This window comes from Buteo buteo, chromosome 31, assembly GCF_964188355.1.
Source record: "Buteo buteo chromosome 31, bButBut1.hap1.1, whole genome shotgun sequence".
Taxonomy (NCBI): domain Eukaryota; kingdom Metazoa; phylum Chordata; class Aves; order Accipitriformes; family Accipitridae; genus Buteo; species Buteo buteo.
In genome coordinates, this window is record NC_134201.1 from 2242393 (window position 1) to 2268633 (window position 26241).

The 26241-nt window shown below is 63.7% G+C and overlaps 3 protein-coding genes and 2 long non-coding RNA genes across 9 annotated transcripts in view; 1 reads left to right on the forward strand and 4 right to left on the reverse strand.

The window, feature by feature from the left end:
• The window catches only part of HAUS5 (HAUS augmin like complex subunit 5), an 11226-nt gene extending 594 nt beyond the window's left edge, over positions 1–10632 (reverse strand). Inside the window, exons 1-14 of the mRNA XM_075018745.1 lie at positions 10142–10632; positions 7459–7521; positions 7267–7299; positions 7075–7099; positions 6367–6472; positions 6140–6278; positions 5952–6015; positions 5755–5828; positions 4874–4925; positions 4695–4780; positions 4162–4237; positions 3435–3580; positions 2019–2169; positions 51–229 (exon numbers count right to left, since the gene is read on the reverse strand). Coding sequence (XP_074874846.1) covers positions 51–229; positions 2019–2169; positions 3435–3580; positions 4162–4237; positions 4695–4780; positions 4874–4925; positions 5755–5828; positions 5952–6015; positions 6140–6278; positions 6367–6472; positions 7075–7099; positions 7267–7299; positions 7459–7521; positions 10142–10233 — 1286 coding nt within the window. The 5' untranslated portion in view covers positions 10234–10632. The remainder of the gene's footprint in view (positions 1–50; positions 230–2018; positions 2170–3434; positions 3581–4161; positions 4238–4694; positions 4781–4873; positions 4926–5754; positions 5829–5951; positions 6016–6139; positions 6279–6366; positions 6473–7074; positions 7100–7266; positions 7300–7458; positions 7522–10141) is intronic.
• Positions 10633–10781: 149 nt separating this feature from the next.
• Positions 10782–15742, reverse strand: LOC142025948 (uncharacterized). The gene is made up of 6 exons (XM_075018690.1): positions 15672–15742; positions 15495–15538; positions 13139–13964; positions 12361–12436; positions 11064–11130; positions 10782–10900 (listed from the first exon to the last, which is right to left on the reverse strand). The coding sequence occupies exons 1-6, from the start codon at positions 15678–15680 to the stop codon at positions 10819–10821; spliced, it is 1104 nt and encodes a 367-aa protein (XP_074874791.1). The 5' UTR covers positions 15681–15742; the 3' UTR covers positions 10782–10818.
• A 441-nt stretch (positions 15743–16183) lies between these two features.
• Positions 16184–25940, forward strand: LIN37 (lin-37 DREAM MuvB core complex component). Of its 2 annotated transcripts, XM_075018791.1 has the most exons (10): positions 16184–16203; positions 16593–16638; positions 16788–16863; positions 19544–19594; positions 20526–20555; positions 20672–20757; positions 23261–23418; positions 24448–24570; positions 25370–25443; positions 25716–25940. In XM_075018791.1, the coding sequence occupies exons 2-10, from the start codon at positions 16605–16607 to the stop codon at positions 25795–25797; spliced, it is 714 nt and encodes a 237-aa protein (XP_074874892.1). In that variant the 5' UTR covers positions 16184–16203; positions 16593–16604; the 3' UTR covers positions 25798–25940. The 2 variants fall into 2 exon arrangements, with proteins under 2 accessions (XP_074874892.1, XP_074874894.1); XM_075018793.1 differs by lacking the exons at positions 16184–16203; positions 24448–24570 and having other exon boundaries at positions 16411–16638.
• Positions 21142–21870, reverse strand: LOC142026036 (uncharacterized). The gene is made up of 3 exons (XR_012648754.1): positions 21751–21870; positions 21639–21719; positions 21142–21485 (listed from the first exon to the last, which is right to left on the reverse strand). It is a non-coding gene; the product is annotated as an uncharacterized LOC142026036 (long non-coding RNA).
• Positions 21928–23230, reverse strand: LOC142026035 (uncharacterized). 4 transcript variants are annotated; one of them, XR_012648752.1, is made up of 4 exons: positions 23005–23230; positions 22876–22926; positions 22529–22794; positions 21928–22477 (listed from the first exon to the last, which is right to left on the reverse strand). It is a non-coding gene; the product is annotated as an uncharacterized LOC142026035 (long non-coding RNA). The 4 variants fall into 4 exon arrangements; XR_012648751.1 differs by having other exon boundaries at positions 22876–22957; XR_012648753.1 differs by having other exon boundaries at positions 22662–22794; positions 22876–23230.
• Positions 25941–26241: the final 301 nt, after the last annotated feature.

Genomic DNA, 26241 nt, shown 5'->3' on the forward strand with positions numbered 1-26241 from the left:
GGTCGGGTTTGGGGGCCCCGCCCCTCGGATTGGGGGGGGGTGGGCGTGGCCTGGGGCATCGCCCCTGGCTTCGGGGGGGATTGTGGGGCCCCGCCCCCCAAATTTTGGGTCCCCCCCGAGGGGTTTTTTGGGGTCCCCCCCCCCCAACCTGCTCCTGGAGGCGCCGCAGCCGCTTTCGGAGGGTCCCGGTGGCGGCGGCCAAAGCTCGGAGCCGGCGCTGGCGGCGCCCCTGGGGGGGGGACCCCGAAATTCAGGGGATTTCCCCCCCCCAGCACCCCAAAATCTCCCCCAGGACCCCCCCGTGAACCCCCAAATCCCCCTGAACCCCCAAATTCCCCCCCCCCAAAAAGAAAAGTCCCCCCGAAACCCAAAATCTCCCCCGAACGCCCAAATTCCCCCCCCAGCACCCTGAAATCCCCCCCCGGACCCCCCGTGAACCCCCAAATCCCTCTGACACCCCAAAATCTCCCTCTGACACCCCAAAATCACCCCCCTGCACCCCAAAATCCCTCCCAAATCCCCAAATCCCCCCCCCAGAACCCCCAAATTTCCCCCCCCCAGGACCCCCAAATCCTCCTGAAACCCCAAATTCCGCCCCAACCCCCCCAGCACCCCAAAATCCCCCCCAAACACCCCCCGAATCCCGAAATCCCCGACAGCCCCAAATCCCCCCCAAAAGTCCCCCCGAAACCCAAAATCCCCCCCCAAATCCTCAAACTTTCCCCCTGAACCCCCAAAATTGCCCCCACACCCCAAAATCCCCCACACACACCCAAAATCCCCCCCCCAGAACCCCCAAAATCGCCCCCCAACCCCCCCCAGGGCCCCCAAATCCCCCCTCCGCACCCCAAATCCCCCCCAAACCCCAAATTCCCCCCCCCGACCCCCAAACTTCCCCCCCCAGGACCCCCAAATCCTCCCCAGGATCCCCCTCTGCACCCCCAAATCCCCCCGAACCCAAAATACCCCCCCCCCAAAATCCCCCCAAGACCCCCAAAATCCCAAATTCCCACCTCAAACCACAAAATCCCCCCCCCAGCACCCCAAAATCCCCCCACTGACACCTCCAAACCCCCCCTAGCACCCCAAATCCCCCCCAAATTCCCCCCCCCAGGATCCCAAATCCCCCCCCAACACCCCCAACCCCCCCCCCCAGCACCCCAAAATCCCCCCCAGGAGCCCCAAATACCCCCCCGAACCCCCCAAATCCCCCCCAGCACCCCCAAATCCCAAATTCCACCCCCCAGCACCTCAAAATCCCCCCCAGGACCCCCAAATCCCCCCCACACACCCCAAAATCCCCCCAGGAACCCCCCCCCGTGAACCCCAAAATCCTCCTGACCCCCCCCAAACCCCTGCGGACCCCCAAATTCCCCCCCCGCACCCCAAAATCCCCCCCTGACCTCCCAACCCCCCCCCAGCACCCCAAAATCCCACCAAACCCCCCAAATTCCCCCCCCCCGGACCCCCAAATCCCCCCCCCAGCACCCCAAAATCCCCCCACTGACCCCCCCAACCCCCCCCAGCACCCCAAAATCTCCCCAACCCCCCCCAGCACCCCAAAATCCCTCTCAAACCCCCCTAATCCCCCCCCCAGGACCCCCACCCCCCCAGCACCCCAAAATCTCCCCCAAACCCCCCAAATTCCCCCTTCAGGACCCCCAAACCCCCCCCCAGCACCCCAAATCCCCCCACTGACCCCCCCAACCCCCCCCAGCACCCCAAAATCCCCCCGACCCCCCCCCACCCCCCCCCCAGGACCCCCAACCCCTCCCAACCCCCCCCAATCCCCCCCCCAGGACCCCCAACCCCCCCCCAGCACCCCAAAATCCCCCCCAAACTCCCCAAATCCCCCCCCCAGCACCCCAAAATCCCCCCACTGACCCCCCCACCCCCCAAAATCCCCCCAACCCCCCCAGCACCCCAAAATCTCCCCCAAACCCCCCAAATTCCCCCCCCAGGACCCCCAAATCCCCCCCCCGCACCCCAAAACCCCCCCCCAGCCCCCCCGAACTGACCAGCCGTTCCCGGGCGCGCCGCAGGCGACGTCGCGGTTCCCCCGCGGTTAAATTCGGGGGGGGCGGCGGCGTCGCCCCCCCCCGTAATTTCTGCACCCCCCGGCGCAGAGCCCCCCGCGCCCCCGCCAGCCACGCCGCCTCCAGCGCCAGTCTGGGGGGGGCACAAAGAAGGGGGGGGGGGGGTCCCCAAAATAGTCCCGGGGGGGGCCCAGCACCCGTTTTGGGGGGTCTGGGGTCCCCAAAATAGCAGGGGGGGGGCCATGGGGGGGGTTGGGGGGGCTCTATGGGTGCCAGCACCCATTTTGAGGGCGTCTGGGGGGGGTCTGGGGTCCCCAAAATGGCCGGGGGGGGGGGCAAGGGGGGGTTTTGGGGGGCCCTAAGGGTGCCAGCACCCATTTTGGGGGGGTTTGGGGTCCCTAAAATGGCCAGGGGGGGCTACGGGGGGTCCTAATGGTGCCAGCACCCATTTTGGGGGGGTTGGGGGTGGATTTGGGGTCCCCAAAATGGCCGGGGGGGGCCCAGCACCCATTTTGGGGGGGTTGGGGTCCCCAAAATGGCCAGGGGGGGGCCCAGCACCCATTTGGGGGGGTTTGGGGGTCCCCAAAAAGGGTTTGGGGAGTTTGGGGTTCCCAAAAATGGCTCGGGGGGGGCCCGGGGGGGGTCCTAAGGGTGCCAGCACCCATTTTGGGGGGGTTTGGGGTCCCCAAAATGGCCGGGGGGGGGCCCAGCACCCATTTTGGGGGGCTTTGGGGTCCCCAAAATGGCCAAGGGGGGCCCAGGGGTGGGTTTGGGGGGGGCCCCTAAGGGTGCCAGCACCCATTTTTGGGGGGTCAGGGGTCCCCAAAATGGCTTGGGAGGGGCCCAGGGGGGGTTTGGGGGGGCCCTAAGGGTGCCAGCACCCATTTTGGGGGGGGTTGGGGTCCCCAAAATGGCTGGGGGGGTCCCAGTAACCCTTTTGGGGGGGCCAAGGGTCCCCAAAATAGCAGGGGGGGGGGCCCAGGGGTGGTTTAGGGGGGCTCTAAGGGTGCCAGCACCCATTTTGGGGGGGCTGGGGGGGTTTGGGGGGGTCCAGGGGGTGCCAGCACCCATTTTAGGGGGAGAACGGGGGTCCCCAAAAATGGCCGGGGGGGGGCCCTAAGGGTGCCGGCCCCCATTTTGGGGGAACCCCCCGGGTGGTTTTGGGGGTTCCCGGGGGGGTTTTGGGGTGCGCTGGGGGGGTGACAAGATTTTTGGGGGGGGGGTGATGAGGTTTTGGGGGGGGGGTGACGAGGTTTTTGGGGGGGTCACGAGGTTTTTGGGGGTTCCCAGGGGGGTTTTGGGGTGCGCTTGGGGGGTGACGAGATTTTTTGGGGGGGGTGAGATTTGGGGGGGGGGGGTCACGAGGTTTTTGGGGTGCCCGGGGGGGGGGGTCGTTACCTGGCGGCCTCTCGACTTCGGGGGTCCCCCCCCAGGCGCTGGGCCAGGCGCTGGCGCAGGCGGCTCAGCCGGAGGCGCAGGGGGGGCAACCGGGCGGCCAGGGGGGGCAACCGGCCCCACACCCCCCCCACGGCCCCCCAGGATTCCTGGGGGGGGGGGAGAAAACACCCCAAAATCCGGGGGGGGGCCCCAAAATCTCCTACGGGCCCCCCCCCGGCTCCTAAATCCCCCCCCGAGTCCCCCCAAATCCCCCCCTAAAACTCTAAAATGGTTTTACCCATAACGTGCCCCCCCCCCCAACCCCGCGGTCCCCAAATTTCCCTTTGTTCCCCCCCCGACACCCCCAAATTGGCCCCGCCCCCCCCAATTCCCACCCTGACCCCCCCAAAATTAGCCCCGCCCACCCAAGTTCCCTCCCTGACCCCCCAAATTGGCCACACCCCCTCAAATTCCCACCCTGACCCCCCAAATTGACCCCGCCCCCCCAAATTCCCACCCTGACCCCCCCAAATTGACCACGCCCCCACAAATTCCCACCCTGACCCCCCAAAGTTGGCCCCGCCCCTTCAAATTCCCACCCTGACCCACCCAAAATTGACCCCACCCCCCCAAAGTTGGCCCCGCCCCCCCAATTCCCACCCTGACCCCAATTGACCCCGCCCCCCAAATTCCCACGCTGACCCCCCCGAAGTTGACCCCGCCCCCCCCAATTTTCCCCTCCCCCCACCTCAATGAGCTTCTTCACGGTGGGCGGAGCCTCGGGGTCAAGGCCGGGGTCAAGCTCAGGGTCAAGGTCACTTTTCCTACAAAGGTAGAAAAAATTAGGGCTGGGTCAGGCCCCGCCCCTTTCCCTAGGCTCCACCCATGTCCCTAAGCTCCTCCCCCAAACTTTAACTCCACCCTGTCTCAAGGCCACACCTACAACTAGCCCCACCCCTTGTGAAAAGACCCACCCCCAATCCCACCCTCTCCTGGAAAAGGGCAAGGCCACACCCCTTCTGTGGCCCCACCCATTGTAGCCCCACCCCTTGAACAAGCCCCACCCTGCCCCTTAGCCCCACCCTAAGACAAAAGCTCCGCCCCCGGCCTTATCCCCACCCTCTGAAGCCCCACCCCTCACAATAAACCCCACCCCAAACCCCGCCCTCCCCATGCCAAGCCCTGCCCCCGATGCCACACCCCCACCCCACCCTCCATCTCCCCAGCCACTTCAGAGCCGCCCCGCCCTCTCCTCAAGCCCCGCCCCCTCCCAGCACCCACCGCGGGCGTGGCGGGCGGGTCCTCTCCCGGGCCAGGCACTCCAGGGCCCAGAGCACCGCCCCCGGGGCGTGGCTGCTCAGCACCGCCTGCGGGGGGAGGGGAGGGACACGCCCAGGTGTTGGGGGGCGGGGAGGGAGGGGAGAGGCCCCGCCCCAACCCCGCCCCGGCCCCGCCCTCACCTCGGCCGCCCGCAGCCAGCGCTCGTTAGCGGCGTCCAGCCGGTCGCGCGTCCTGCGGGTGACGAGCGGCGGCGATTGGTTGACAGGCCGGGTGATTGACAGGCGAGCGACAGGCGGGCGGGGGTCAGCGGCGGGGCGGTAATTAGCATGCAAAACGAAGCAGAGATTAATTGATGGGCAAGTTTGTGATTGACCGGTGAGTGATTGACAGGCGAGTGATTGACAGGCGAGTCAATCGGAGCAATTGGCAGGTCGGGATGATTGACAGGGCGTGGCAATTGACGGAACAATCGAGTTACGAGTCAGAGCAATTAGCAGAAAAAATTAATTAACAAACTGAAAATGATGGACAGGTCAAAGCTAAAAGGTGGGATAATTAACAACTTGACGATTGACAAGATGATTGACAGGTCAGGGCGATTGACAGGTCAAGGTGATTAACAGGTCGTGCCAATTCGCAAGATGATTAACAGGCGGCGCTAACGAGCAAAATAAAATATTTGACGAGCGGGAATGATTGACAGGTCGAAAACGATTGACAGGATGATTGACAGGTCGTAATGACTGACAGGTCGCCGTGATTGACAACAGAGCTCAGTAATTGGCGGATGGTTGATAAGGAAGTGATTGACAGGCGGGCGGCTGAGCGATTAACGAGGAAACGAGCGATTAATCAGCGTATGGGGCGATTAACGAGCGCGGCTGCCAATCAAATGAAACGATTGACAGCAGGGAGATGATCGACAGCTGGACAGGGGCGGGGAGATCAAGGATGATTGACAGCTGAAAGGATCACGTGACCGACGGGCACCGCCCAATCGGCAAACGAGCGACAAACGACCCGGCAGGGCGGGATCGACAGCGAGGGGGGCGGGGCTTACTCCTCAGGGGGGCGGGGCTCCAGCCCCGCCTCCAGCGTCTCCGCCCGCATCCGGCAGACGGCCCGCACCGACACCTAAAGGGAGGGGAGGGAGGAGCTGCTCAGCGGAAGCCACACCCACCCCCACAACCCCACCCACGGCGAGCCACACCCATACAGGCCCCGCCCACCCCCATCTCGAGCCCCGCCCGCTCTCACCAGCACTTCCGGCTCCACCCCCACGGCAACGGCCGCCTCCAGCTCCGGCCCCGCCTCCCACCGCCTGCGGGAGCACGGCATCGTGGGAAGGGCCACGCCCGGGCGGGCGAGCCACGCCCACACCGCGTAGCCCCACCCCCGAGGGGAAGCCCCACCCCACCCACCCTCCCCCATCGCCTGTCACTCACCCTGGGGGCGGGTCCAGGGCCCCCCGCCCCGCCCGCAGCCGCTGCCCCGCCCTCGCCGCCGCCGCCCCCATCAGCCGCAGCTCCAGCCCCCGCCGAAGCTCCGCCCCACGCCGGGACTGCCCCGCCCCCAGCTCTGCCTCTAAAAGAAAACAAAGTCACATGACCCAAGATGCTCCTCCCACTCTGCCCCCCAAAAAGGGGAGGGGACGACCCCTCCCCAAACTCACCCAGCTCCAGAGCCACCTCCTGGGCCCCGCCCAGGGCCACGCCCAGCCCCTCCACCTCCTGCCGCAGGCATGACAACGCCCCCTCGGGCGGGGCCGGCCCCGCCCCCTGTCGGCGAGGTCAAAGGTCAGCAAGAGACACACCCCCCCCCCAAAATGTGGGGGATCCTCCTCTTTGCCCCACCCACAATTTGGAAAAAAACCCTAATTCCCCGCCCACAATTTGGAGTCCCCCCCTAATTACCCTGCCCTTAATTGAAGGACTTCACTAATTGCCCCTCCCCTAATTTGGGGGACCCCCCCTAATTGCCCCCCCAATTTAATGACACCCCTAATTGCCCCCCTCAAACTTGGGAAACGCCCCTAATTAACTCCCCCCAATTTCACAGATCCCCCTAATTGCCCCCCCCCCCCCAATTTGGAATCCCCCCTAATTACCCCACCCCCTAATTAGAGAACTCCCCTAATTGCCCCCCCCCAATTTGGGGGACCCCCCTAGTTGCCCCTCCCCCAATTTAATAACACCCCTAATTGCCCCCCCAAATTTGGGATACACCCCTAATTAGCCCCCTCCAATTTCACAGAACCCCCCTAATTGCCCCCTCCCCAAATTTGGGGACCCCCCTAATTGCCCCCCCCAATTTGGGGACCCCCAAATCCCCCCCCACCCCCCCAAATTTGCCCCCCAAAATTTGCCCCCCCCCCCTTCACCTTCATCTCCTCCAGGTGCCGGTACCTGAACCCCAAGTTAAGGAACAAATTTTTCGGGGGGGGGGGGGACCACACGATTTGGGACCCCCCCTGGGTTTTTGGGGTGCTCCACCCAATTTTTTAGGTGCCCCCCCAAGTTTTGGGGTGCCCCCCCTGGGTTTTTAGGATGCCCCCCCCCCAATTTTGGGATACCAGAGCAGATTCCCCCGAATTTTCTTCACAGTCCTGTGAAAAAAAAAATGACACACCCCCCCAAAAAAAATCAGACCCCCGGATGAGTCGGGTCCCCCCAAAATGTTGGGGACCCCCCCAGATTTTGGGGACCCCCTCCCAAGATTTTGGGGGGGTCTCCCCGCCGGATTTGGGGGTCTCCCCCCCCCTCACCGTGGGTGTCGGACGTGGCGGGTGATGAATTCCCAAATGGGGGCGCAGGACCCCGAGCACAGCCTGGGGGGGGGGAAGGGGGGGTCAGGGGGACCCCAAAAAAACAGGGGGACCCCAAAATCCCCCCAAAGGGACCCCAAAAACCCCAAGGGGACCCCAAGGCCCTCTTGGGACCCCCACCCTGAGCATAAAGCCCCCCCCAAGGACCCCCTATCCCACCCTAAAGGGATAAAAAAACCCCCGAGACCCCCGCCAAAGGGACCCCAAAAACCCCAAGGGGACCCCAAAAATCCCTTGGGACCCCCCACCCTGACTGAAAAGGACCCCAAAATCCCCAAAAGGGACCCCAAAACCCCTCAGGATGCCCCAAGGGGGACCCCAAAAACCACTGGGACCCCCACTCTGACTGAAAAGAACCCCAAAATCCCCCTAGGGCCCCCCAAAATGACTGGGACCCCCCCACCCTGACTGAAAAAGACCCCAAAATCCCCCAAAGGGACCCCAAAACTCCCCAAGACCCCTAAAGGGACCCCAAAACTCCTTAGGACCCCCCCCACCCTGACCGAAAAGAACCCCAAAACCCCCCAAAGGGACCCCAAAAAACCACTATGATCCCCACCTTGACTGAAAAAGACCCCAAAAGCCCCCCCAGGACCCCCGAAAACCACTGGGACCCCCACCCTGACTAAAAAGGACCCCAAAAACCCTTGGGACCCCCAAACTGACTAAAAAAGACCCCCAGAACCCCCACGGGGACCCCAAAACCCCCTTGGGACCCCCCTCCCTGACTGAAAAAGACCCCCAGAACCCCCCAAAGGGACCCCAAAAACCACCCAAACCCCCAAGGGGACCCCAAAGGCCCCCCAGGACCCCCCACCCTGACTGAAAAGGACCCCGAAACCCCTTGCGACCCCCAAATTGACTAAAAAAGACCCTCAAAACCCCCAAGGAGACCCTAAAATCCCCTTGGGGCCCCCCACCCTGACTGAAAAGGACCCCAAAACCCCCCCAAACCCTCAAGGGGACCCCAAAATCCCCCCAAAAGAACCCCCAAACTCTCCAGGACGCCCCACCCTGACTGAAAAAGACCCCCAAAACCCTGTCAAATGGACCCCAAAACCCCCCAGGACCCCCAAGAGGACCCCAAAAGCCCCTTGGGACCCCCCACCCTGACTGAAAAGAACCACAAAATCCCACCAGAACCCTTAACCTGACTAAAAAGGACCCCAAAACCCCCTCAGGAACCCCCAAAGGGACCCCAAAACTCCTTGAGACCCCCCACCCTGACTGAAAAAGACCCCAGAACCCCCCCAAAGGGACCCCAACAACCACTGGGACCCCCCACCCTGACTGAAAAAGACCCCAAAACCCCTGCAAAGGGACCCCAAAACCCCCCAGAAACCCCAAAGGGACCCCAAAAACCCCTTGGGGCCCCCCCCCGACTGAAAAGGACCCCCAAAACCCCCCCAAAGAACCCCAAAAAACCACTGCGATCCCCACCCTGACTAAAAAGACCCCCAAAATGCCCCAAAGGGACCCCAAACCCCCCCAGGACCCCCAAGGGGACCCCAACCCCCCCCCAGGAACCCCCACCCTGACTGAAAAGGACCCCAAAACCCCCTCAGGAACCCCAAAAACCACTGGGACCCCCAAGAGGACCCCAAAAGCCCCTTGGGACCCCCACCCTGACTGGAAGAAACCCCAAAACCCCCCAAAGGGACCCCAAAAAACCACTGGGACCCCCACCCTGACTAAAAAGGACCCCAAAACCCCCTCAGGAACCCCTCAAAGGGACCCCAAAAACCACTGGGACCCCCACCCTGACTGAAAACGACCCCAAAACCCCCCCCAAAGGGACCCCAAAAACCCCAGGACCCCAAAAGGGACCCTAAAAACCCCTTGGGACCCCCCACCCTGACTGGAAAAAAACCCAAAACCCCCCAAAGGGACCCCAAAAAACCACTGGGACCCCCACCCTGACTGAAAAGGACCCCAAAAACCCTTGGGACCGCCAAACTGAATAAAAAAGACGCCCAAAAGGGACCCAAAAACCCCTTGGGACCCCTCCCGACTGAAAAGGACCCCCCAACCCCCCCAAAAGAACCCCAAAAAACCACTGTGATCCCCACCCTGACTAAAAAGATCCCCAAAATGTCCCAAAGGGACCCCAACCCCCCCCAGGACCCCCAAGGGGACCCCAAAGCCCACCCAGGAACCCCCACCCTGACTGAAAAGGACCCCAAAACCCCCTCAGGAACCCCCCAAAGGGACCCCAAAAACCACTGGGACCCCCACCCTGACTGAAAACGACCCCAAAACCCCCTCAAACGAACCCCAAAACCCCCCAGGACCCCCAAGAGGACCCCAAAAGCCCCTTGGGACCCCTCACCCTGACTGAAAAGGACCCCAAAACCCCCCCAAAACAACCCCCAAACCCCCCACCCTGACTGAAAAGGGCCCCCAAACCCCCCCAAACCCCCCACCCTGACTGAAAACGACCCCAAACCCCCCCCCAAAAGACCCCCAAACCCCTCCGGAGACACCCAATCCCCCTCTATGAAGGAAAAAGAGGGGGGGGGGGGGGGGCATCCCAAATCTGCCCCCCCGAAAAACAAACGAACCCAATAACGCCCCCCCCCGCCCGCCTTCCCGGCTTGGGGGGGGTCTCCCCGCCGTTTCCCACCTCCGTAAAACGGCCCCGGAGGGAGCGAGGCCCGGCGGCAGCTCCATTTCTCCCGCCGCCCACCGCCCCAAGGCCTCCTCGGCCGGCGCCATGACGGGACGGGGGGGAGAGGGAGAGGAGAGCGGGAAGGGCGGGAAGCGAAAAAAGGCGGGAAGGCGCCGCGGGGCACGACGGGAGTTGTAGTTCCGGCGCAATGGGAGCCTATGGGAGGGCGCGGGGCATGACGGGAGTTGTAGGCCGGGGAGGGGGGCGGAAGTGGGTGGCGGCGGGGTCAATGGGAGCCTATGGGAGGCCGCGGGGCATTGTGGGAGTTGTAGGCCGGGTTCAATGCAAGTCTATGGGAAGCGCGGGGCATTGTGGGAGTTGTAGGCCGGGTTCAATGCAAGTCTATGGGAAGCGCGGGGGATTGTGGGAGTTGTAGGCCGGGTTCAATGCAAGTCTATGGGAAGCGCGGGGGATTGTGGGAGCTGTAGGCCTTTAAAGGCCACAGCCGCCATTTTGGGCGCTCTCCATAGAGGCTGGGGGGGGGGGGGGGGGTGTCCCCAATTTTTTTTTGGGGGGGGGATTTAGGGGGGTTTGGGGGGGAATGACCCCCCCCAAAATGCTCTAGGGGGGGTGGGGGGTGTCCCCGGAAGCGATTTGAAGAGGGCGGGGTCGTTTTTATTTGGGGGGGGTCGTTATTTTATTGCCGCCCCCCCCCCCCCAATTTTTTTTTTTTGGGGGGGGTCCTGTAGCGCAGCCAGGAGGGTCTCGACGGCCCTGGAGGGGGGAGGACACACACAAAAAAAAAAAAGGGTTTTAGGGACCCTCCGGGGGGGGAGACCCCCCCCCCAGGGTTTTGGGGGGGTGGAGGGAAGGGGGGGGACCCCCCCCCAAAAAAAAAATTGGGGTTTTGGGTTTTTTTTTGGGGGGGGGGTCGTACCGCAGGCGGCCCCGCAGCGCCCGGCGTCGGCCCCGCAGCAGCTGCAGGAGGGGGTCGGCCGCAGCTCCTGGGGGGGCGGGGGGGGTCAGCTGCCCCATAAGTGACACCCCCGGACCCATAAGTAACTCCCCCAGACCCATAAGTGACCCCCCCGGACCCACAAGTGACCCCCCCGGACCCACAAGTGAGCTTCTAGACCCATAAGTAACTCCCTGGACCCATAAGTGACCCCCCAGACCCACAAGTGACCCCCCCAGACCCACAAGTAACTCCCTGGACCCACAAGTAACTCCCCAGACCCATAAGTGACCCCCCCCGACCCATAAGTGACCCCCCCGACCCATAAGTGACCCCCCCAGACCCACAAGTGATCCCCTGGACCCATAAGTGAGCCCCCAGACCCATAAGTAACTCCCTGGACCCACAAGTGACCCCCCCCCAGAACCATAAGTGACCCCCCCAGACCCACAAGTGACTCCCTGGACCCACAAGTAACTCCCCAGACCCATAAGTGACCCCCCCAACCCATAAGTGTCCCCCCCAGACCCACAAGTGAGCCCCCAGACCCATAAGTAAGTCCCTGGACCCACAAGTGACCCCCCCCCCAGAACCATAAGTGACCCCCCCAGACCCATAAGTGACACCCCTGGACCCATAAGTAACTGCCTGGACCCATAAGTGACCCCCCCAGAAAGACAAGTGACCCTCCCAGACCCACAAGTGACCCCCCCCGGACCCATAAGTCACCCCCCTGGACCCACAAGTGAGCTTCTAGACCCATAAGTAACTCCCTGGACCCATAAGTGACCCCCCAGACCCACAAGTAACTCCCTGGACCCACAAGTAACTCCCCAGACCCATAAGTGACCCCCCCGACCCATAAGTGTCCCCCCCAGACCCATAAGTGACCCCCCCAGACCCACAAGTGATCCCCTGGACCCATAAGTGAGCCCCCAGACCCATAAGTAAGTCCCTGGACCCACAAGTGAGCCCCCCAGACCCATAAGTGACACCCCTGGACCCATAAGTAACTGCCTGGACCCATAAGTGACCCCCCCAGAAAGACAAGTGACCCTCCCAGACCCACAAGTGACACCCCCGGACCCATAAGTGAGCCCCCAGACCCATAAGTAACTCTCTGGACCCATAAGTGACCCCCCAGACCCATAAGTGACACCCTAAACCCACAAGTGACCCCCCCCAAACCCACAAATGAGCCCCCAGACCCATAAGTGACTCCCTGGACCCATAAGTGACCCCCCCAGACCCACAAGTGCCCCCCAGACCCATAACCAACCTCCCCCGGACCCATAATTCCGCTGCAGGACGTCACCGACGGCCGCATCCTGACCCACGGCGCGGTCACACGGCGCCTGCGGAGACACGGACCCACGGCTCAGCCCCACGGCCCCATCCTGACCCACGGCCCCATCCTGACCCACGGCTCAGCCCCACAGTTCAGCCCCACGGCTCTATCCTGCCCCACAGCTCAGCCCCACAGCCCCATCCTGCCCCACGGCTCAGCCCGATTCCATCCTGCCCCACGGCTCAGCCCCACGGCTCCATCCTGCCCCACAGCTCAGCCCCACGGCTCCATCCTGCCCCACGGCTCAGCCCCACGGCCCCATCCTGACCCACAGCCCCATCCTGCCCCACGGCTCAGCCCCACGGCCCCATCCTGACCCACGGCCCCATCCTGCCCCACGGTTCAGCCCCACGGCTCCATCCTGACCCACGGCTCAGCCCCACGGCCCCATCCTGACCCACGGCTCAGCCCAATTCCATCCTGCCCCACGGCTCAGCCCCACGGCCCCATCCTGACCCACGGCTCAGCCCCACGGCCCCATCCTGACCCACGGCTCAGCCCCACAGTTCAGACCCACGGCTCTATCCTGCCCCACAGCTCAGCCCCACAGCCCCATCCTGCCCCACAGCTCAGCCCGATTCCATCCTGCCCCACAGCTCAGCCCCACGGCTCCATCCTGCCCCACGGCTCAGCCCCACGGCCCCATCCTGCCCCACGGCTCAGCCCCACGGCCCCATCCTGCCCCACGGCTCAGCCCCACGGCCCCAACCTGCGTTGGTGGCCCCGGGGCATGCTGGGAGCCCCGCCCGCCCGAGTCACGTGACTTCAAACGTGGCTCCTGCCGCGAAGCATCGTGGGAATCGTCCCTCATAGGCTGCCCGGTGTCACGTGACTTCAAACATGGCTCCCGCCGCGGAGCATCCTGGGAGCCGCGCTCCTCTGACGGCGCCCGCCGGCGCGAGGCATCATGGGAGTCATCCCTCGTAGGCCGCCGGGCGTCACGTGACTTCAAACATGGCTCCCGCCGTGAAGCATCATGGGAGTCGTCCCTCGTACGCCGCACGGTGTCACGTGACTTCAAACATGGCTCCCGCCGCAAAGCATCATGGGAGTCATCCCTCGTAGGCCGCCCGGTGTCGTGTGACTTCAAACATGGCTCCCGCCGCAAAGCATCATGGGAGTTGTCCCTCATAGGCTGCTGGGCGTCACGTGACTTCAAACATGGCTCCCGCCGCAAGGCATCATGGGAGTTGTCCCTCATAGGCCGACCAGCGTCACATGACTCCAAACATGGCTCCCGCCGCAAGGCATCCTGGGAGCCATGCCCCTCCCAGGCGCCCCAGGAGGCGGAGCCGAGCGAGGCCCCGCCCCACGGGGACACGCCCAGCGCCGACTCCACCCCCCGGCGCCGCAATCGCCATTGGAGGAGGGGGTCGCCGGGGGCGGGGCTTGATGGGAGGGAGGGGCGGATCGGCGGCTCCGCCCCCAACGGGGGTGTGACCCAAGTGTCCAGGGGCGGAGTCTCAGGCGTCCGGGGGTCGCGACCTCTTGGGTGTGGCCGGGCGGGGTGGGCGGTGCTGCTGAGAATGGCCTCGCTGGGGGGGAGGGGAGGGGAGGTTGGGGGCGGGACCCCAAATCCTGACCCCGCCCAGGGGTGGGGGGGCACTTGGGGGTCTGGGGGGCACTTGGGGGGCAGATATGAGTCTGGGGGGGTACTTGGGGGGCACTTAGGGGTCTGGGGGGCACTTGGGGGTCCGGAGGGGGTCACTTGGGGGCCAGTTATGGGTCTGGGGGGCGGTTATGGGTCACTTATGGGTCTGGGGGGGCAGTTATGGGTCTGGGGGTCACTTGGGGGTCCGGAGGGGTCACTTAGGGGGCAATTAGGGGTCTGGGGGGGGCACTTAGGGGTCTGGAGTGTTACTTAGGGGGCAGTTACAGGTCTGGGGGGGCACTTCTGGGTCTGGGGGGGTACTTGGGGGGCAGTTATGGGTCTGGGGGGGTCACTTGGGGGTCCGGAGGGGGTCACTTAGGGGGCAGTTTGGGGTCTGGGGGAGTACTTATGGGTCTGGGGGGGGCAGTTATGGGTCTGGGGGGGGCACTTGGGGGGCAGTTATGGGTCTGGGGGGGCGGTTAGGGGGCAGTTATGGGTCTGGGGGGTCACCTGGGGGTCCGGAGGGGGTCACTTAGGGGGCAATTAGGGGTCTGGGGGGGCACTTAGGGGTTTGGAGTGTTACTTAGGGGGCAGTTACAGGTCTGGGAGGGGTAGTTAGGGGTCTGGGGGGTACTTGGGGGGCAGTTATGGGGCTGGGGGTCACTTGGGGGTCCGGAGGGGTCACTTAGGGGGCAATTAGGGGTCGGGGGGGCACTTAGGGGTCTGGAGTGTTACTTAGGGGGCAGTTACAGGTCTGGGGGGGCACTTCTGGGTCTGGGGGGGTACTTGGGGGGCAGTTATGGGTCTGGGGGGGCGGTTAGGGGGCAGTTATGGGTCTGGGGGGTCACCTGGGGGTCCGGAGGGGGTCACTTAGGGGGCAATTAGGGGTCTGGGGGGGCACTTAGGGGTCTGGAGTGTTACTAAGGGGGCAGTTACAGGTCTGGGGGGGCACTTCTGGGTCTGGGGGGGTACTTGGGGGGCAGTTATGGGTCTGGGGGGGCGGTTAGGGGGCAGTTATGGGTCTGGGGGGTCACCTGGGGGTCCGGAGGGGTCACTTAGGGGGCAATTAGGGGTCTGGGGGGGCACTTAGGGGTTTGGAGTGTTACTTAGGGGGCAGTTACAGGTCTGGGAGGGGTAGTTAGGGGTCTGGGGGGTACTTGGGGGGCAGTTATGGGTCTGGGGGGGCGGTTAGGGGGCAGTTATGGGTCGGGGGGCAGTTATGGGTCTGGGGGGGGCACTTGGGGGGCAGTTATGGGGCTGGGGGGGTCACTTGGGGGTCCGGAGGGGGTCACTTAGGGGGCAGTTAGGGGTCTGGGGGAGTACTTATGGGTCTGGGGGGGGCAGTTATGGGTCTGGGGGGGCAGTTATGGGTCTGGGGGGGTACTTGGGGGGCAGTTATGGGTCTGGGGGGTCACTTGGGGGTCCGGGGAGGGACCCCTTGTGGGGCAGCACTGACTCCAACCCCCCCCTCTACCTCCTCCGCAGCAGCCGGGCCGTCCTCTCCTCCAGGCCGAGTCCCTGCGTGAATGACGAGAGGGGGGGGAAAAAAACCGGAGAATGACGTCAGATGACGCCAGAAGCTGACGCAAAAAATACCCCCCCCCCCCCCTTCCCCGCCCCACAACTCCTGGGGGTCGCCCCGAGGCCTCACCGGCTCCATGGGGCCGCCTCTGCCCCTCTCCCTCCCCTCCACCCGCCGCGAAATGGCGGCCGGCGCCAACATGGCGGCGGACTACAGCTCCCGTCACGCCCCGCGCCTCCCTCCCCCCTCCCTCCCGCCGGCGCTTCTCGAGCTGTGATTGGTCAGCCGAGGAGACGAGCGGGCGCGGCGGCCAATGGGAGGCGAGGGCGGGAAAGGCGGGAGGGTGGCGGGGAGGGGGAGACAACGACTCCCGTCATGCCCCGCCCCGTCCTGCGCTTCTTGGGTTGCGATTGGTCAGGGGAGGAGACGAGCGGGCGCGGCGGCCAATGGGAGGCGAGGGCGGGAAAGGCGGGAGGGTGGCGGGGGGGGGGGAGGAAGACAGGCGGCGGACTAGAGCTCCCGTCATGCCCCGCCCCGTCCTGCGCTTCTTGGGTTGCGATTGGTCAGGGGAGGAGACGAGCGGGCGCGGCGGCCAATGGGAGGCGAGGGCGGGAAGGGAGGAGGAGGAAGGCGGCGGCGGCGGCGGCGGCTGAGGGGAGCGGTGTGAGGAGGAAGAGGGGGGGGGGAGAGGAGGAAGAGCGGGGGGTTTTGGGGGGATTTGGGGGGAATTTGGGGATTTTTGGGGGATTTGGAGGGATTTTTGAGGGGTTTGGGGGGGATTTGGGGGAGTTTGGGGGGAATTTGGGGGAGTTTGGGGGGAATTTTGGGGGGGTTGGGGGGACCTTGGGGGGGTTCAGGAGGGCTCTGAGGGGAGGGGGGGGAGACAGGCTGTGAGGAAAAAAAGGGGGGACACCCCTCTAACCCCCCCAGAGGGGTCTTGGGGGGGGGGACACCCCCTTATAACCCCCCCCTTGGGGTTTTTTTGGGGGGCACGACCGCCCATTTGGGTGGTTTTTTTGGGGGGGGGGTGACCCCTCTACCCCCCCCCAGACCCCCGGCGCCATGCTGGCCGTCAAGGTGAAGGTGGAGAAACCAGGTAACCCCCCCCCGTGTTTTTTGGGTGTTTTTTTGGGGGGGGGGCACCAGGTTTCCTTCCCTGGGCCCCCCCCTTGTCCCCTTTTCTTTGGGGGTGTCCCCCCCCCCCCTGATTTTTTTTGGGGGTGTCTCCCCCCCCCCTTTTTAAAGACCTCGAAGCCGCCTCTGCCCGCAGCCGCCTGGACGCCGTCCTGCAGGAGCTGCTGGAGCGCAGCCAGGGGCCCAGGTTTGGGGGGGGGGGGACACACACCCCCAAAAAAAGGGGGTGGGGGGGCCTAAAGAATGGGGTGGGGACCCAAAAAGTGGCAAGGGGACTCTAAAAAATGGGGTGGGGGCTATAAAAAATGGGGGGGGGGATCCAAAAAATGAGGTGGGGGCTATAAAAAATGGGGTGAAGGCTAGAAAAAATGGGGTGGGGGCTAGAAAAAATGGGGTGGGGGATCCAAAAAATGGGGTGGGGGCTATAAAAAATGGGGTGGGGGATCCAAAATATTGGGCAGGGACCCCCAAAAATGGGGTGGGGGACCCCAAAAATGAGGTGGGGGACCCTAAAAAATGGGTGGGATCCTAAAAATGGGGTGGGGGCTATAAAAAATGGGGTGGGGGATCCAAAAAATGGGGTGGGGGCTATAAAAAATGGGGTGGGGGATCCAAATAATGGGGTGGGGGCTATAAAAAATGGGGTGAAGGCTAGAAAAAATGGGGTGGGGGCTATAAAAAATGGGGATCCAAAAAATGGGGTGGGGGCTATAAAAAATGGGGTGAAGGCTAGAAAAAATGGGGTGGGGGCTATAAAAAACGGGGTAAGGGATCCAAAAAATGGGGTGGGGGCTATAAAAAATGGGGTGGGGGATCCAAAAAATGGGGTGGGGGCTATAAAAAGTGGGGTGAAGGCTACAAAAAATGGGGTGGGGGCTATAAAAAACAGGGTAAGGGATCCAAAAAATGGGGTGGGGGCTATAAAACTGGGGTGGGGGACCCAGAAAATGGGGTGGGGGCTATAAAACTGGGGTGGGGGACCCAGAAAATGGGGTGGGGGCTATAAAAAATGGGGTGGGGGATCCTAAAAAACGGGGTGGGGGACCCAAAAAATGGTTAGGGGCCCTAAAAAATGGGGTAGGGGACCCAAAAAATGGGTAGGGGCCGTAAAAAAATGGGGTGCGGACCCTAAAAATGGGGTGGGGGCTATAAAAAATAGGGTGAGGGACCCAAAAAATGGGGTAAGGGACCTAAAAAGTGGGGGGGGGGCTGCAGGTATCGGGGAAGGGGCAAAAAAATGGGGCAGGGGACCCAAAAAATGGGGTGGGGGACCCTAAAAAATGGGTGGGATCCTAAAAATGGGGTGGGGGCTATAAAAAATGGGGTAGGGGATCCAAAAAATGGGGTGGGGGCTATAAAAAATGGGGTGAAGGCTAGAAAAAATGGGGTGGGGGCTATAAGAAATGGGGTAAGGGATCCAAATAATGGGGTGGGGGCTATAAAAATGGGGTGGGGGACCCTAAAAAACGGGGTGGGGGCCCAATAAATGTGGTGGGGGCCCTAAAAAATGGGGTAGGGGACCCAAAAATGGTTAGGGGCCCTAAAAAATGGGGTAGGGGACCCAAAAATGGGTAGGGGCCGTAAAAAATGGGGTGCGGACCCTAAAAATGAGGTGGGCACCCAAAAAATGGGGTGGGGGCTATAAAAAATGGGTGAGGGACCCAAAAAATGGGGTAAGGGACCTAAAAAGTGGGGTGGGGGGGCTGCAGGTATCGGGGAAGGGGCCTAAAACTGGGGCAGGGACCCAAAATATTGGGCAGGGACCCCCAAAAATGGGGTGGGGACCCCAAAAATGAGGTGGGGGACCCTAAAAAATGGGTGGGATCCTAAAAATGGGATGGGGGACCCTAAAAAATGGGGTAGGGACCTTAGAAAATGGGGGGGACACCCTAAAAAATGGGGTGGGGGACCCAAAAAATGGGGGGGGTCCCTAAAAATGGGGTGGGGGCTATAAAAATGGGGTGGGGGACCCAAATAATGGGGTGGGGGCCCCTAAAAAATGGGGTGGGGAACCCAAAAAGTGGGGTGGGGACCCAGAATATTGGGCTGGGACCCCCAAAAATGGGGTGGGGACCTTCGAAAATGGGTGGGGGACACCCTAAAAAATGGGGTGGGGGCCCCAGGACCCTAAAAAAGGGGGGACACCCTAAAAAACAGGATGGGGACCCTAAAAAATGGGGAGGGGGGCCAAAAAATCGGGGTGGGGGACCCTAAAAAATGGGTGGGATCCCCAAAAATGGGGGGGAAAACCTGAAAAATGGGGTGGGGGACCCCAAAAATTGGGGAGGGGAGAAATGGGGTGGGGGCCCTAAAAAATGGGGTGGGGGCCCAAAAAATGGGGTGGGGGCCCTAAAACATGGGGTGGGGGACCCCAAAAATGGGGTGGGGGACCTAAAAACTGGGGGGGGACCCAAATAATTGGGTGGGGGACCCCAAAAAAGTGGGGTGGGGACCCTAAAAAATGGGGTGGGGGACCCTAAAAAACTGGGGGGGCCCCAAATAATTGGGCAGGGACCCCAAAAAATGTGGTGGGGGGTAAAAAAATCGGGGGGGGAACCCCAAAAAATGGGTGGGAGACCCAAAAAATTGGGGCGGGGACCCCAAAAAAACCAGGGGGGGCTTCCTAAGGGGTTGTGGGTGGGAATTTTTTTTGGGGGGGGGTCCCCAAAATTTGAGGGGGGGGACCCTAAAACTTGTGAAATGGGGAGGGGACACCCCAAAATTTTTGGGGGGGGGGCTCCTGGATTTGGGGGTCCCTCCCTGGAATTTTTTTGGGGGGGGGGGCCTTGAATTTTTTTGGGGGGGTCCCCTTGAATTTAGGGGCCCCCCCCTGAAATTTGGGGGCCCCCCTTGATTTTGGGGTGCAGGGAGCCGATGGAGGAGGAAGCGGGGAAGGCGCCCGGAGACGCTCTCAGCAAGTGAGGGGGGGCACCCTGATTTTTGGGGGGGGGGGCACCCTAATTTTGGGGAGGGGCACCTTCATTTTGGGGAGGGGCACCTTCATTTTGGGGAGGGGCACCTTCATTTTTTTGGGGGGGCACCCTAATTTTGGGGGGGGACACCTTAATTTTGGGGAGGGATACCCCAATTTTGTGGGGGGCACCTTAATTTTTGGGGGGAGCGCGCTAATTTTTTAGGGGGGGGCACCCTTATTTTGGGTGGCAGCACCCTAATTTTGTGGGGAGCACCCTAATTTTTTGGGGGGGCACCCTAATTTTGGGGAGGGGCACCCCAATTGTGGGGGCGGGCACGCTACTTTTTGAGGGGAGCACCCTATTTTTTGGGGGGGGGGCACCCTAATTTGGGGGAGGCACCCTTATTTTGGGGGCAACACCCCAATTTCGGGGGCAGGCACCCTAATTTTGGGGAGGGGGACCCCATTTTTGGGGGAGGGGCACCCTTATTTTGGGGAGGAGCACCCTAATTTGGGGGGGGGGCACCCTAATTTGGGGGGAACATCCCAATTTTGGCGGCGGGCACCCTAGTTTTTCGGGGGAGCACCCTAATTTTGGGGAAGGTCACCCCATTTTTGGGGGGGAGCACCCTAATTTTGGGGGGGGCACCCTAATTTGGGGGGGGAGCACCCCAATTTTTTTGGGGCACCCTAATTTTTGGGGGGAGCACCCCAATTTTTGGGGGGCACCCTAATTTGGGGGGGGGAGCACCCTAGTTTGGGGGGGACCCCAATTTTTGGTGGGGGAGCACCCTTATTTTTGGGTGGGCACCCTAATTTGGGGGAGCGGTTTGGGGGGGGCACCCTAATTTTTTGTGGGGGGCACCCTAATTTGGGGGGAAACACCCCAATTTTGGGGGCGCCCCCCCTTCACCCCCCCCCCCTTTTCGTTGCAGGGAGGCGTCGCCCACCGCCCCGGGGAAGAGGTGAGTTGGGGGGGGTTTGGGTGGTCCCTGCCCCATAAGTGGGTGCTCCTGCCCCACAAGTGGGTGCCCCCCACCCCAAAAATAACGGGGTGCCCCCCCCCCATCCCCCCCCCCAGGCCGTCGGGTCGTTTCTCGCAGCAGCGGCGGAAGAAAAGGCGGGAAACGGAGGAGGGGCTTCCCGACCCCGCCCAGCAGCGTCACAGTGAGTGGGGCGCCGTGGGGCTGCCCCATAGCGCCGTGGGGCTGGGGGGGGGGTGGGTGTTTCACCCTGGGGGGGGGTGTGTTTTTTTGGGGGGGGCTATGGGGCTGCCCCACAACTGCTGTGGGGCTGGGGGGGAGCGCTGTCGAAGTGCTCTGGGGCTGCCCCATAGCGGTTATGGGGCTGGGGGGGGGGACGCCGTGGGGCTGGGGAGCTCCCAGCTGTCTCGCTATGGGGCTGGAGATCTCTGCCCCATAGCGCTGTGGGGCTGTGGGGGACGCTATGGGGCTGGAGAGCTCCCCCGTATGTCTCGCTATGGGGCTGGAGATCTCTGCCCCATAGCGCTGTGGGGCTGGGCAGGACGCTATGGGGCTGGAGAGCTCCCCCGTATGTCTCGCTATGGGGCTGGAGATCTCTGCCCCATAGCGCTGTGGGGCTGGGGGGGGACGCTATGGGGCTGGAGACCTCCTAGGCATTTTGCTGTGGGGCTGGGAGAGATGCTATGGGGCTGGAGATCTCTGCCCCATAGCGCTGTGGGGCTGGGAAGGATGCTATGGGGCTGGAGAGCTCTTAGTTGTCTCGCTATGGGGCTGGAGATCTTCTAGGCATCTTGCTATGGGGCTGGGAAGGGCGCTATGGGGCTGGAGAGTTCTCTCTCATCCCGCTATGGGGCTGGAGAGCTCCCAGCCGTCTCGCTATGGGGCTGGGAGAGACGCTGTGGGGCTGGAGACCTCCTACACATCCCGCTATGGGGCTGGGAGAGACTCTATGGGGCTGGAGACCTCCCAGGCATCTTGCTATGGGGCTTGGAGGGACGCTATGGGGCTGGAGAGATCCCAGCTGTCTCGCTATGGGGCTGGGAAGGACGCTATGGGGCTGGAGACTTCTCCCTCATTCCGCTATGGGGCCGGAGACCTCCCCCCTATTGTGCTATGGGGCTGGGGGGACGCTATGGGGCTGGAGACCTCCTAGGCATCTCGCTATGGGGCTGGAGACCTCTCCCCCATTCCGCTATGGGGCTGGGAAGGACGCTATGGGGCTGGAGACTTCTTCCTCATTCCGCTATGGGGCTGGAGACGTTCCTCTTATTGTGCTATGGGGCTGGGAGAGACACTATGGGGCTGGAGACCTCCTAGACATCTCGCTATGGGGCTGGAGACCTCTCTCCCATTCCGCTATGGGGCTGGGAGAGATGCTATGGGGCTGGAGACCTTGTAGGCATCTCGCTATGGGGCTGGGAGAGACACTGTGGGGCTGGAAACTTCTCTCTCATCCCGCTATGGGGCTGGAGACCTTTCTCCCATTCTGCTATGGGGCTGGGAAGGACGCTATGGGGCTGGAGACTTCTTCCTCATTCCGCTATGGGGCTGGAGACGTTCCTCTTATTGTGCTATGGGGCTGGGAGAGATGCTATGGGGCTGGAGATCTCTCAGTTGCCTCGCTGTGGGGCTGGGAAGGACGCTATGGGGCTGGAGAGTTGTCTCTCATCCCGCTATGGGGCTGGAGACCTCCCAGCCGTCTCGCTATGGGGCTGGGAGAGACGCTATGGGGCTGGAGCTCTCCTACACATCCCGCTATGGGGCTGGATAGCTCTAAGTTGCCTCACTATGGGGCTCGGAAGGACGCTATGGGGCTGGAGACGTTCCTCTTATTGTGCTATGGGGCTGGGAGAGACGCTATGGGGCTGGAAACCTTCTAGGCATCTTGCTATGGGGCTGGAGATCTCTCAGTTGCCTCGCTGTGGGGCTGGGAAGGACGCTATGGGGCTGGAGACTTCTCTCTCATCCCGCTATGGGGCTGGAGACCTCCCAGCCGTCTCGCTATGGGGCTGGGAGAGACGCTATGGGGCTGGAGACCTCCTACACATCCCGCTATGGGGCTGGGAGAGACTCTATGGGGCTGGAGACCTCCCAGGCATCTTGCTATGGGGCTTGGAGGGACGCTATGGGGCTGGAGAGATCCCAGCTGTCTCGCTATGGGGCTGGGAAGGACGCTATGGGGCTGGAGACTTCTCCCTCATTCCGCTATGGGGCCGGAGACCTCCCCCCTATTGTGCTATGGGGCTGGGGGGACGCTATGGGGCTGGAGACTTCTCTCTCATCCCGCTATGGGGCTGGAGACCTCCCAGCCGTCTCGCTATGGGGCTGGGAGAGACGCTATGGGGCTGGAGACCTCCTAGACATCTCGCTATGGGGCTGGAGACCTCCCATTCCGCTATGGGGCTGGGAGAGATGCTATGGGGCTGGAGACCTCCTACACATCCCGCTATGGGGCTGGGAGAGACGCTATGGGGCTGGAAACCTTTTAGGCATCCCGCTATGGGGCTGGAGACCTCCCAGCCGTCTCGCTATGGGGCTGGGAGAGACGCTGTGGGGCTGGAGCTCTCTCAGTTGCTTCGCTGTGGGGCCGGAGCCTTCTCCCTCCTCCCGAGCGCTATGGGGCAGGCCGTGGGTCCGACCCCCCCCCCCCCCACTAACCCCCCTCTTCGCCGTGGGTCGCCCCCCAGACACGTACGTCATCAAGCTCTTCGACCGGAGCGTGGAGCTGGGCCAGTTCCCCGAGGGGACCCCCCTCTACCCCGTCTGCCGCGCCTGGATGCGCAACTGCCCCACGGCCAGGGGGGGCGCGGGCCCCCCGCACCCCACGGCGCCGCCGCGCCCCGAGGTGAGACCCCCGGCTGCCCCCCGACTGCGGGCGGGACCCCCGACTGCGGGCGGGACCCACAAGTGCCCCCCAAGAGCGTGCGGGACCCCCAAGTGGGTGTGGGACCCCCAAGTGTGTGCGGGACCCCCAAGTGTGTGTGAGACCCCCAAGTGGGTGTGGGACCCCCAAGTGTGTGTGGGACCCCCAAGTGGGTGTGGGACCCCCAAGTGTGTGTGAGACCCCCAAGTGTGTGTGAGACCCCCAAGTGCGTGTGGGACCCCCAAGTGCCCCCCAAGTGCGTGCGGGACCCCCAAATGTGTGTGAGACCCCAAAGTGAGCCCCCCAAGTGCGTGTGAGCCCCCCAAGTGTGTGTCCCCCCCCACGGCGCGACCCCCAAGTAGCCCCATGGGGCGAGGGGAGATGTCGGGGGGTGTCACTGGGGTGTGGGGCCCCCCCCAACTTAGGGGGCTGGCCCTATAGTTTCGCTATGGGGCTGGGGGGGGACCCCAAAAGTCCGCTATGGGGCAGGAAGGGGACCCCAATATTTCGCTATGGGGCTGGGGGGGACCCCAACATCTTTCTATGGGGCTGGGGGGGGGTCCCAATATCTCGCTATGGGGCTGGGGGGGGGGAATGTGATGCTGTGGGGCTGGGGGGGGACCCCAAAGTTGTGCTATGGGGCAGGAAGGGGACCCCAATATTTCGCTATGGGGCTGGGGGGGACCCCAACATTTTGCTATGGGGCTGGGGGGGGACCCCAATATCTCGCTATGGGGCTGGGGGGGGGGGAATGTGATGCTGTGGGGCTGGGGGGGGACCCCAAAGTTGTGCTATGGGGCAGGAAGGGGACCCCAACATCTCGCTATGGGGCTGGGGGGGACCCCAACGTCTTTCTGTGGGGCAGGGGGGGGGTCCCAATATCTCGCTATAGGGCTGGGGGGGTCCCAATGCCCCGCTATGGGGCAGAGGGAACCCCGATGGTGTTGGGGGGGGGGGTGATGATGTGGGGCGCCCCCTGACCCCCCCTGTGTTCCCCCCCCCCCCCCCCAGGGCGCCGCAGGGCATGCTGGGAAGGGGGAGGACATCTACGAGCTGCCCCCCCCGGCCCCCCCGGGACCCCCCCGCATCCCCTCCCCCCTCGGCCCCGAGGAGGGGGCGCCCCCCCCGGATCAGGTGAGACCCACAAGTGACCCCCCGGACCCACAAGTGACCCCCAATTTTCCCCTGGGACCCCCAATTTTCCCCCCCCCGGGACCCCCAGTTCCACCCCGGGACCCCCAAGTAATGCCCAGACCCCCAAGTACCCCCCAGACCCCCAAGTTCCCCCTCAGGACCCCTAAGTAACCCCCCGGGACCCCCAATTCCACTCTGGGACCCCCAATTTTCTCCCCCCGGGACCCCCAAGTAACCTCTGGACCCCCAAGTGCCCCCCAAGTACCCCCAAGTAACCCTTGTGACCCCCAAGTACCCCCCCCCACGACCCCCAATTTCACCTTGGGACCCCCAAGTAACTCCTGTGACCCCAAGTAACCCCCCAGGACCCCCAAGTAACCCCCGGGACCCCCAATTTTCCCCGACCCCCAAATAAGCCCTCGGGACCCCCAAGTACCCCCAGTTCCACACTGTGACCCCCAAGTACCCCCCCCCCCCCGGACCCCCAATTTTCCCCTCTGTGACCCCCAATTCCACCCTGGGACCCCCAAGTAACTCCTGTGACCCCCCAAGTAACCCCCGGGACCCCCAATTCCACCCCGTGACCCCCAAGTACCCCCCCGGGACCCCCAAATTTGCCCCCTGGGACCCCTAAGTGACCCCCAAGTCCCCCCCCCGGGACCCCCAATTCCCCCCCTGTGACCCCCAATTCCCCCCCCCACACAACCCCCAAGTGACCCCCAGGGCGTCCCCGCCCCCCCGGTGATGTCACTGCGCCCGCGGTGACCTCACTGATGATGTCACCTCCCTCCCGCAACAGCTGCCGGACCCGCCCCCTTCGATGTCGTCGCTGATTTACAAGAACATGGAGCGGTGGAAGAGGGTGCGGCAGCGGTGAGTGGGGTTACGGGGGGCACTTGGGGGGCACTGGGGGCACTGGGGGGGGCACTTGGGGGGCACTGGGGGGCACTTGGGGGGCACTGGGGGCACTGGGGGGGCACTTGGGGGGCAGTGGGGGCACTTGGGGGGCAGTGAGGGCACTTGGGGGGCACTGGGGGGCACTGGGGGCACTTGGGGGGCAGTGGGAGTGCTGGCGGGGGGGCACTGGGAGGGACTGGGGCGGGGCACCGGGAGGGGGCGTGGCCGATGACACGGCGGCGGCGCAGGTGGCAGGAGGCGGGGCAGCGGCAGCAGCAGCGCTACGGGCCCAGCCTGCGCCTCCTGCGCCTCATCTACGAGCGGCAGTAGGGGCACGCCCGCCGCCGGGACCCGCCCGCCGAGGGGCCACGCCCTCTGGCGGGCCGCGCCCTGAGGGGCCGCACCCCTCCGGTGGACCACGGCCCGCCCAGGAGGCCACACCCCTGAGGACACCCACCCTGTCTACAGCAGCAAGCTCCACCCCTCGCGTGGCCGCGCCCACAAGCCACACCCTTGTGGCAGACCGCGCCCCTTCTCGGCCCCACCCCTTCCTCTCGACCACACCCACCCCGTAAGCCCCACCCACCCCAAATAAAGGCATTCCTGCTCCACCCCGTGTGTGTGCAGCCTATGGGAAGGGATGGGTGGGGCTTCAAGGAGGACACGCCCATCGATGGGTGTGGCCAATGAGCGCACATGACACAATGGGCGGGGTCAAAGCGGCTTTATTGGGGGGGGGGGAGCCCCAAAATCCACAGGATCAGCCCCAAAAAA